Raw genomic sequence first — 11,446 nt, 5'->3', positions numbered from 1 at the left:
TAAGCTTATAGATTACAATATTAGGTGACTCAGGCCAACGTCTACGGAAAACTCAAGCTATTTCTCAGAAAGGACCGAAGAGAGATAGCATATCAATGACTTAAGACTCAAGGAATAGAAGTAGAAATGAATGTTTGGGTTTTGCGGAAGCAGAGCAAGCGGAAGAAATTCCCAAAAGTCGACCATTTCTATCTAGGCTTCGTCCTACAGTCAACACGGCTCTGATACCAATCTGTCACACCCGATTTATAAGAACATAAATCGAGCAATCATATATGCGCCAGGATCAAGTTACGCATATATACAACAGATTATCAAGATATCACAACACATGTCACGAATAAAAGCGTATAAATTATAAAATGAATATCTTTATTACAACTGAATCAAGAATCAGTTCAAGAAATGTAGAAGCGTAAAATGAATACATGAAGAGCTGGGCACCACAGGGACGTCGACTGGGAGACAAACGCCTAGAAGTCGTCGAAGCCGCTGACGTAGTCCTCCACGTTGCCGGGCACTGAGCAGCATTCGAAGATATCCGAAATAGAACAGAAAAGTAGAGAGGCAAGTGTGAGTACAAACTAGTACTCAAGAAGTATAACACAAACTATGAGGCTCTAGGCTAGCTGACTCAACTGCATTAGCTTTTAGTCTTGGTAAATTTTATTAAAGCTAATTGCTACAAGTGGATGAATTACCATAACCCAATTGCATAAGAATTTAATCACTATTAATTAAGGACTACTGAGAACCATCCAAACCAAAACCACCCGGGGACTCTCCCTAATCAAAGGTTGATAACCCCACTAATCAAAAGGAGGATCTGGGCCGCTCATGACTGTGAGCACAGCTGATATATCAGTTTTACACTCTCGAGAGGTTGCACAACTTTACCCACAAGTCGTGAGCTACGCTAGTTGTTCATCACACTTCCTTAGGTGAGATGGCTAGCAAGCGCACTACGAGACCGCTACAAAGGATCACATTGGTAAGGTGTAACCGCTAAGGATTCTGGATCAGCGACGATGGGGCCCACCTCCGGGGGTACAAGACACACAGCACAGACCAAGCCGGAGGAGCAGGGACCATTGAAGCCTACCACCCCTCTTGCCCACGCAGGTAAGTTACTCCCGAACCAAAATGATCTAATTAATAAGTCAAGACCGTCCCATTCCAGTCTTGTGGTTGCGCGGTTGTCCCAGGTTGTCGCTCTATGAACCGGTCCTTATGGAGAGTGGCCAACCAAGCACTAAGCACCGTGCTGGCCCCCTAAACCATGTTTCTAATAAAAACATCTTTTACGGAGACGTGAGCCACTCAAGCACACAGCACAGAGGGTCACTCTCAGGATTAAGTTGCATAAGACCATTAATCAAATTTAATTAAAAAGGACCAAGTGTGTTATAGCGCAGCAACCTAGCACAACTAACCAAAATGCAACCCAAAGGTTATATACATAGGATATAAAGTGGCTAGGAAAGTCCTTATAGGCATACAGTATTAAAATGCAGTATGAAATTGTATTTAAAAGTGATAGGAGGTTCATGTTATACTTGCCTTCCTCGTACTCTCCCGGCTGCTGCTCGAACTGCTCGGAAGATGGCTGCTCCTGGTACTGCTCCGAAGGCTCGACGTCTACTCACGATAATCAAGCATGGTTCACACATATACACATGCACAACCAATAGTAAACTATAAGGAAAATAGTACACCAATACAATAGAACAGCATACCAAACTAGCCTAGAACTATTCTACGCGTTTCAACGATCGCGTGGACGTAAAGAACACCTAAAACGGAGCTAAGACGCAAGAACCACGCTTGAAACAAGATACAGGGACCTATTTGTAAGAAAACTGGAGGTTCCAAGGGGTTCTGCGCAAAAACCGAGGGTCTAGACGCAAATAATGGGTAGACACAGGGGCTAGCACTCGAAAACCCAAGGCATGGACTGCGGGCACTAATTCCAAGAAGCTTAGGGGCCTAAAAGCATAAAACAGGACCTAACCGTAATTATTTTAAACTACGGGTGGACTGCGGGTTGATTCCTAAAAAGCGCAGGGGCTCTTTAACAAAACTATCACAGCTGAGGGGTATCTTCTAATCTGGGCCGTCGTGTCTAGATCGGACGGTTCGGACCCAATCTAGTTCGGACGGTCCGATCTGCACGGCGGAAAGTCCGGACGGTCCGATCTGGAACAGACCGGTCCGATCTGGCTGGCTCGCGGGGACGGCGGAACGGTCGTCGGAATTTGACTCCCACGGCGGTGCGCGGCTCGGGCTCGCCGGAGCTCGGCGTTCCCGCCGCTCCGGGGGCCAAATCGACCCGGCTTGGGTCGGGCGTGATCCGCGTGACAAGCGCGAGCTACCTAAGGCTAAAGCGAGGCACGGGAGGGGTTCTAGCGACGAGCACGATGGCGGGGGTGGCTCGGCGTGGCGGCGCAACGACGGTGCATGCGTTCTGAGGGCTAGGAAGGATCCTGGGCTTGGACATCTAGCGCATAAGCTTCGGGGGTTTGATGCGATGCTCACCAGGGGCTTGCGGAGACCGGAGCTGCGGCGGAAGGAGGACGACGACGACGACCGGCGGCGGAGGGGTCGGGCTCTCGTGGAGGGAGGTGATGCCGAGGTGGCCGGGGTCCTTGGCTTGCGTAAATCGGCTCCGGGGACTCCTGTGGAGGTAATCAGGGGGGTTAAGGGAGCCCGCGGTTCACCGGCATCAAGGAATTGCGGCGGCAGCCGTGCTCACCGGTGGCGGCCTTCGGGAGGAAATTCGGACCGAGGAGCGGGCCGAGATTGCGGGTGAAGGGCGCTGGAGCTTCTGGGTGGTGGGGCGATGCTAATGCGCAAGCTCTTGCGGCCCGTGGCGCGGTGGAGCGGCGTGCCCACGGCAAGGCCGAGGATGCAGCGCGGCGGAGGAGAAGGGCAGCAGCGCTAGGGTTTTGGGGCGGCTACGGGGTAGGGGATGAGATGCAGGGAGTTGGGGATCCTATTTGTGGGGCGATGGGGCAACCTCAGCGTGCAGGCCCGGCGCGAGGGCTCGCCGGAGATTTCGGGCGGTCGTTGTGCGGCCGGTAGAGGGAGGAGGAAGAAGGGGCCGACAGATGGGGCCGGCTGAGGGAATGACCGAGAATTGAAGGAATGACTGAGAATAGAAAGAATAACTGAGAATAGAAGGAATGACTGAGAATAGAAGGAATGGCTGAGAATAGAAGGAATGACTGACCTACCTTCCTGTTTCCTTTCTTTTCTTTTTTTTATACTCTAACCATTCAAACAAATCTAGTTGGATTCAAATAAATTTGAATTCAAACCCTACAACTCAACACAAATAAAACAATGCTCCAGCATGAATGCACAAGCAAGTTGATCCTATAATGAATTTTAATTACTTGCGTTATAAAATTACTTTAAATGCAAGATAAATTAGGAAAAACCCTGGAAAATTTATTTAAGCCCAAATAAATTCATTAAAATTTAAGAAAATTACCTTAGGGTGTTACAGTAAGGAGGCTGGAGATGGACTTCGATCTGCTGGAACTGCAACATGTTCCACGCGATGGCAACTCAGCGGCTAATGCAGTCTCCGCGAGGGCATCGACTCAGGCATCCGTGCCGGAGGGCATTTTCCAAAGACGCCTGCTGAAGCCTTCCGCCCAGCTTGCCGATCTGGGTGAAGGGGGTCGGACTAGCACCTCGAAGCTAGCGGTCCCGGCGGCGCTCCATCCATGGAGCACGCCAAGGGTTGTGTGCACCCTTGAGGGTCCCGAAGACCTCAAGGAGCCACGCCCAGTTTCTCAGGAAGGTCCCGATGCATGGATCTCCAAGGTCCGGGACTACCTGAAAGACAATTTCCTTCCTGAAGACCAAGCATCTGCTGAGCGCATAGTCCGGATGGCTAAGCGATACACGGTGGTAGAAGGGGATCTCTACCGCCGTGGCGCCAACGGTATCCTCATGTGGTGCATCACCCGGGAAGAGGGCTGCGACTTGCTCGAAGAGATCCATGGAGGCGAGTGCGGAAGTCATTCTTCATCCCACACGCTGGTCGGTAAGGCCTTCCGGCATGGCTTTTACTGGCCAACAGCGCTCCAGGATGCAGCTAAGTTGGTAAGGTCCTGCAAAGCATGTCAATTCCATGCAAAGCAGATACACACTCCAGCTCAGGCGCTGCAGATGATTCCACCCTCATGGCCCTTTGCCGTATGGGGGTTGGATATCTTGGGACCCTTCCCTAGGGCCGTCGGTGGGTACCGGTACCTCTACGTCGCCATTGACAAGTTCACCAAGTGGCCGGAAGCAACCCCAGTGGTCAACATTACCAAGGTGTCAGCAACAACCTTCCTCAAGTCAATCGTGTGCTGGTTCGGGGTCCCGAACCGGATCATCACCGACAATGGGACTCAGTTCACAAGCCAATACTTTCAAGAGTACTGTGAAGACATTGGAATCCAGCTCTGTTTCGCCTCTATGGCGCATCCTAGGAGCAATGGCCAAGCCGAGCGGGCTCATGCTTAGATCCTCCGAGGGCTTAAGATCCGGACCTCTAGCAATCTTGAGAAGCGTGGCACAAAATGGGTTGACCAGCTTCCGAGTGTACTGTGGGGGAACCGGACCACACCCAGCCGGGCAACTGGGGAAACCCCTTTCTTCCTGGTCTACGGGGCCGAAGCATGCCTTTCCCCGGAGATCACCATGAACTCTCTACGAGTCCAAGCTTTTGATGAGGACTTGCAAGAACAACAGCGTCGCCAGGACGTTGACCTCATCGACGAACGAAGATGGCGAGCAGCAGTCCGAAACGCACGGTACAACCAAGTGCTCTGGCGCTATCATCAACGGTTCATGCCAAGGGAGCTCCGGGTCGGGGACCTGGTCCTAAGGCGAATCCTGAACCGAGAGGGGCTGCACAAGCTCTCCCCCAGCTAGGAAGGGCCATTCAAGGTGACAAAGGTGTGCCTACCCGGATCTGTTCGTTTGGCTACAGAGGAAGGCACGCTGTTACCCAATCCGTGGAATATTGAGCACCTCCGTAAGTTCTACCCTTAGGGGCCTAGTTGAGAGGAAATTTTTCCTTTGTAATTGGTAGCATCCCTGTGCAGACCAGGGTGGTGGAGGTCCGCCCTCGTAAACCCGGCCCCTGGCGTACATCGCACAATCTGTCTGAACCAATTCGTTAAAGAAAAATTTGTTCTCAGTATGTCCTTAAGACTTATGCAATTCTGTTCTTCCTTGTTTCTCACTACACTAACCCTCCACGTGGTCCTTCACATCTGTGGCATGCCTGAGGCCTATTTTGAGGTTCTATGCTACGTCTCTGCCCCAGGACCTCTGCTTTGCAGGAGAAAAGGGACCGGCTACCTGGGAACTGGCTTTAGGGAAACATGCTCGTTCTTTGCTGGGGTCCAGGGTCGTGTAGCCGCTTAGCCTGGTTCCGTACCCTAAGCCTACACGCCCTGCCTCCCTAGGATGAGTGCCGTAGTACCTCAAACCATGGACCTAGGGAACCGGACCCCTTTAGTCCTCGAACCAGGTCCTGGTGCTCTGGCTCGCTACGCAACTCAATGGACCCTCACTGGTGAAGTCCGGGACCTCGTGGGGACGTCTGCTAAGTGTCGATCCTAAGTCATGTGCAGGACCTCGGTTTAATGGTAGATAGTCCCGACCCATCATGACTACCTCCCAGGGGGCCAAGGGACCTCGGTACGCTTGGGAACACTTCACAGAATCGCCAATCAGAAAAATAGCTAAGTTTTTTCGAAACAAAATTATATTACAACAAAAAAAAGATACTACTCCTATTGTGCTGGTGGTCCGGAGGAGTCTCCTCTTCTTGCAGGTTTGGGACGGCGCTGGACGCGAGTCACCATCATGTCCACCGCCTCCTGCACTCCTTCCTGCGTGGCGGCCGCCATCGCCCAGATGGGGCCAACCAGAACAGGATTCAGTTGGAAGGCGGGGTCATGGCTCTGGAAGCAGGTAAGGATATACTCCGCCATCCTTAGGCAACCGCTCGCCCTTCTGTCTCCAGGAGGTCGAGGATAGCGGACTCCAGATGTCGCAGCCGCTCAGCGGCGGAGTCCAGCACCATGAGGGCAGCGCCAAGTGAGGGTGGGGCCTCCGCGACCCAAATGGGACTTACTCCGAGTGCATCCAGAGAGGAGTTCACCTCACTGGTTGACTTCACAATCCGGCCGATGCTGGCGCTCCGCTCTGCTAGGAACTCCTCCACCTTGGCCTCCCTCTCCTGGAGGGATGTCTCCCTCTCCTGAAGAGATGCCTCCCGCTCCTGGAGTCCCTGGATTCGGGCCGCCAACTCCTCCTGGTGGACGGCGAGGTTGGCCTCTCCCTCCACCACAGCCGCCTCCCGTTCCGCAAGGGCAGCTTGCTGCTCTTTGATCAGCTCCAGCGACACCCGGGCGTGGTCGGTGAGCTCGAGGGCGATCTTCGTCCTCGCCTCCGCCGAGCTCACCTTCATCTCCGCCGCGAGCTCCCGCTCGATGGCCTGCGCCTCCCGCCGGGTGGCCACTCTCTCCCGCTGGGCAACTGCCGCCTCTCGGTCAAGAACCTTCTGCAGCTGCTCCTGCAGGTCTTCGCTCTCCAGCGCAAGCTCGGCGCGCTCCCCAGCGTAGCGGGCGGAGACTGTCTTGATGCGGTCCCCTAGGCGGCGCTCCCAGTTGGAGAGCCGGAGGCGCTCCGCCTCCAGCTCCTCCCACTCCCGGTGGATACCCGCCTCCAACTCCTCCAGTGCCTGCTGGCTCTTGGCCAGGAGGCAGGGGAGAGGGACCTTCGCTGGGCTAGGGAGAAGGTGCCTCCCGTACACCACCTCCGGCTCCTCCTGCGCGGGTGGTGTGGCGGTGCTGGCAACCTCCGCGTCCCCCGGTGCTGGTGCCACTGCTGCTGCCGCCGCCTCCTCTGTTGCTGGCTCAGCTGGAGAGGCCCCCGCCGTGGTGTCCGGCGCCGCCGCCGCTGCTGGCGCCTCGGTCGTGACAGCGGGATGGGCAGCCTCCTCTTGAGGTGCGGCTTCGGACCTTGGGGGTGTAGCCTCCGGCTTCGGACCTCCGGGTCCGGACTCTACTGGTGCTGGCGCGGGCGGAGGCCCTGTTGGTGCTATCGCCGACTTCACGGCAGGGGATGGTGGAGCTGGCTGGGGGCCGGACCCCCCCCGGCCGGAGAATTGCTGGCAGACGCGAACGGCGCGTCTCGAAAATTGGGCCTGACATACACCAACGGAATTAGGGCCCAAACATTAAGTAGAGCAAACAAAAGCTTGGGAAGGCTACGTACATGAAGTCGAGCCACTCCCAGCCTCCCTGGGCCATTGGGGGATCCCCTATCCCGTCGAAGGCTCCTCGGCCCTTGGCGGCGGGGATGGGGCTTGAGGGGCTGGCTCTGTCGGTGGTGGTGGCATCGCTGGGCGCCACGTCGTCGGTGGTGGCGGAGGAATCTGCTGCTCCGGTGAAGACCGCCACACCTTCTCCGGCCTCCCCTCCAGCTGCTGTCGTTGTGGCGGAGGTGGTGGAGCTTTCCCCTGCCTCTCCGCCTCCGCCGTCTTCTGGCGCTTGGGGGCCGGCTCCCCCATGAAGGAGCCGTCGCCACGCTGGAGCCTCCGGGCCTTGGACCCCTCTGCTTGGCTGCCCCGCGCGGGCGCTGCCCCCTGCGCCTCGTCGTCCCTCCGTGTCGGGGCGGCACCCGCATTGTCCCTGTGACGGTGCTCCGGCACCGGCACCCTTTCCTTTCCTTTCCCGGTGGGGGCCGGACCTCCGTGGCTGGCCCCCCCCAGGACCTTGGCTGGTGCATTGCTGGCGGTCGGGTGAAGCGCTAGGGATGTGGATCCCACGATTGGGGTCGCCTCCCATCTGCCGGACCGCCAGGCCGCCGTCGTCAAGGGTCAGCATCGACGCCACGAACGCTGAACGTAGCGCCTGGTCCTCGCATAGGGCCTTGATCCCGCTCGGGAGGACCAGCGACTCTAGACTGAACGCCTCGCCGGTCATCCCCCGGATCGTGACCTCCAGTTCCGCCCTGGTGAAATCAGAGCCGGGACCGCGCGCGATCCTACAGCAGTCATTTGGCCCTGTGTACATGCAACCCATCCTGGACCGCTGCTGTAGGGGGGCAATGCGATGCCTCAAGAAGTTGCCCAGCACCATCATCGACGTCAGGCCGCCCCTCGCCAAATCCTTGATCCGGTTCATCACTGGGTCGAGCCCCACCGGCAGCGACGGCTTGGCCTTCCAGGTGCTCCGGTCGCTGAGGGGCCTTTCTATTGGCAGCTCCAGGCGTTCATTGGCGTCGGCCTTGGCGATGACCCAGCCGTCATGCCAATCCTCCTATTTAGCACTGGAGAAGGCACTGATGTAGGTGCTGGCCGTCCCTTGCCAGAGCTAGAAGTAGTAGGCGCCGACCTCGCGCCTGCTCCTCTCTGACCCAACCAAGGCATAAAAATGCCTGAAGATGGCGGTGCAGGGGCGGACCCCCACGAACATCTCCATGAAGTGGACGAAGACCGCCACGAGGAGGACGGAGTGGTGGGTGAGAGGAGGAGATCGGAAGCACCAACCCACACATGGCATACGAGTTGAAGAGGACGAGTTCCCCCGTGGCAAGGTTGCTGAGGGGGATTTGGCCGGCCCGGATCCTCCTGACGAGTTCCGGCGTGGTCCATCCCAAAAGGTGGCGCACCAAGTCCAGCTGGCTCTCGCGCTAGAAGCAGCGGGGGTGACGAAGAGAAGACATGGTGTGATTGCGTGGGATGGATCGCAAGGGAGCAGGAAAGATTAGAAATGCCGAGCGCAAGAAAGCTGGTTGCAAAGTGCGAACAGAGATGAAGGGTCGCTGCGGCGACTGTTGAAGGCAAGAGCGAAAAGGTAGCCGGTCTCTTCGGTGCCTACCTTTTATGTAAAAGCTGCTTGCCCTCTCGAGCTCCGCGGCGACCGAGGGGGAGCCGAACGGCTGCCTACACCAGGCCCCCTCCTCTCACGCTCCATGACCAGTGGGCCCGGGCCCGCCAGTCAAAGGAGTGGCCGCTGGAGGTAGGGGGAGAAGGCAGAATCCGAACCGCCCGAGCCGCGGGGCAGGCTCGAATAAGGCAAGAATCTGAACCGCCTGATGCGCACAGCGTGGGCAGAGGACGGGCCCCTCGGGGATCCCGCTAAGGGGGAAAAGACGGCCATGCCCTTTCCCGGCGGGAACAAGCTGTCCACTCGGCGCAACGCAGGGATATGGCCCCACCTGCGGGTTCGTTCCTCACCCGAGGTGGGCCCGGGGGCCTCTGTCAGTACACATGGATGGGGGTACCTCCTGCTAGGGTGTCCAGATCCTTAGCGTCTCGCTGTCGCCTCACAGGAGGGCGCGACGGTGTCAGGCTCCGGCGTGTTCGCCAAGCGCATCGTGGTGGATGCGCGCCACCACATGCTCGACCTCCTATCCTCCATCGTCGCCAAGGAACTGCTCAACGACCAGAACATTATAATAGCCCGCTACAAGGAGATCGGCATCTCCACGGGCCTAGCCCGTCAGGGAGTCCCCTGATAGTTTGTCCGCCATGATGGACACGAGGTTATCCGTGACCTCACCCTTGTCCTTTGGGAGACGGGACGAACGGCCCAGACCTGACAGCTGGGGTCGTGGCCTCCGGACCTTCCCCCCGAGCTCATATAGGTTCGGCGTCCCCACGTGCCCATGAGGACAAGATACTTGGGGATGGCCTCTACAGGCCTGGACCCCCCAGGGTGTCCAGCGCCGCCACGTGTGGGAGCTAGGCCCCTATGCGCCTTCCTCTCCAACTTGCCTCGGGGGCCCGGACCCCCCTATTTCCTCTGGGAAGGGGTCCGGCGCCACCACGTGCCGCCACGGGGGCAATTGCAGGGCCGGCCCTGCCACGTGTGGCAGAACCAACCTGAATTATACCGGATCAAGTACGTGAGTCCACCCCGAGGGCTCCAACGTGCTTCAAACAGTAGAATCTCTTGGCCTGTCGGGTAACGTCCCGATAAACCACCGATATACAGGATCAAATAAGGTTACCTCACACGAAGGTGAGTCCAGAGATACAATCACCATCATATTTTACATCATAGAGAATTACATAACAAGGGTTGTCCCAAAGAAGTATGAAGTTTCAAATTTAGAGAAAAGATTACAAACTGTTAAAGCTAGGGTTATTAGCAGCGGAAAACATATGCGAAGATTTACAATACGTCGTCAAGATGGATGTCATGCTAAGCCCGGGCACGACATCACTCGGTATCACCAATGTTGGTCGGGGACGGACCCCATTCCACGGACCAACCTTCTGGGAGAGCACAGGGCCAAGGCAAGGAGAGAGTGGGGTCTTCAAAGGCTTTACCTGAAAAACATAAAACTAGCAAGGCTGAGTATACTAATACTCAGCAAGGCTTACCCGGGATTGGGTATACTTTAGCCCATAACTAGACTCATGAAGGCATTGTGAGGGCTCTAGGTTTATTTTCAGCTGAAAAGCAACAAAGAGCATGAACTACTTTCAAGTTTTAGCTTTCATCTTCTAGTTGAGTATTTATTCTAGATTAGCACCTACACTAAGTAAGCAAGGTAGTGATTATCATCCATCAAGATTATCCATCATTAGTTCCACTTCTTACTCAAAGTGGTAAAAGGGATAAGTAGTCTCAATCCTCGTGAGAGGCGGACGATTCGAATCGAATTTAACCTTGCAAGGTAAACCTAACTCACACGCTCGGAGTACCGACAGGGTGTTCCGAGCAATCGTTTCCCTCATATTCCGGGTTATGGATCGGGGCCACCACAAGCGACTGCAGGACCGTACGCACACCCAATGTGTACAGGACATACGTCTGTAGCGCGACTACAAAACCCGTATTCCTGTCTGCCTTGCAGAACGTACTCCCACACGTCGGTGCGTGTAAACATAAAATAAAAGTCGAGTGGTGGGAGCGCGTCCATTTGCCGGGCCAATCGGGTACTAGGCTTACCGCTTACCATATTTCGCGGTATGTGGCTAGTACTTTCAAAAACTTAGCCACCACTACCACACATTTTGACCTTAAAGCTTTAATCAAAACAGACAGGGTAAACTTCCAGGTCATGACACGGTACATGACCCTGTCCGTCATCCTTATAGTGGTTGCAGAAATGTAAACATGCAACTCCTATATCGCGCGAGTGACAGGAAATCACCCGACTTCTACCGGTTCTAATAGCGAAGCATCTAACCGATAAGGACTCAGGAGCATTACATTGGATTCCTAGGATTCATGCATCTAGGGTTTCACTTCAATTCCTAGACTTAATGCAAGATATAATATAGATAGACTTAGATTGCAGTGTAAATAAAGTAGTGGGATATGTCCGGGGCTTGCCTTTACTGGTGGGTCTGAAGTCAGAAATGTTAACATCTTCCGAACTTTGGTTCGGGGCTTGCGATATCCCTTGGTGACAT

The 11,446-nt window shown here is 55.5% G+C and overlaps 1 protein-coding gene across 1 annotated transcript; it reads right to left on the bottom strand.

Moving 5' to 3' along the window:
• Nucleotides 1–6,004: 6,004 nt before the first annotated feature.
• On the bottom strand, nt 6,005–8,000 carry LOC112896568 (MAP7 domain-containing protein 1-like). Its single transcript, XM_025964587.1, has 2 exons — nt 7,872–8,000; nt 6,005–7,219 (listed from the first exon to the last, which is right to left on the bottom strand). The coding sequence occupies exons 1-2, from the start codon at nt 7,998–8,000 to the stop codon at nt 6,005–6,007; spliced, it is 1,344 nt and encodes a 447-aa protein (XP_025820372.1).
• Nucleotides 8,001–11,446: the final 3,446 nt, after the last annotated feature.

The sequence above is a fragment of the Panicum hallii genome, chromosome 1, assembly GCF_002211085.1.
Source record: "Panicum hallii strain FIL2 chromosome 1, PHallii_v3.1, whole genome shotgun sequence".
Lineage (NCBI taxonomy): Eukaryota > Viridiplantae > Streptophyta > Magnoliopsida > Poales > Poaceae > Panicum > Panicum hallii.
The sequence above is the reverse complement of the archived record's forward strand: the minus strand, read 5'-3'. Positions and strand labels throughout refer to the sequence as shown.

Coding starts and splice junctions, on each gene's coding strand:
- LOC112896568 (XM_025964587.1), bottom strand. CDS start 8,000: ATGACCGGCGAGGCGTTCAGTCTAGAGTCGCTGGTCCTCCCGAGCGGG. Junction 7,220..7,871: donor TTGACGACGGCGGCCTGGCG/GTCCGGCAGATG, acceptor GGTGTATGTCAG/GCCCAATTTTCGAGACGCGC.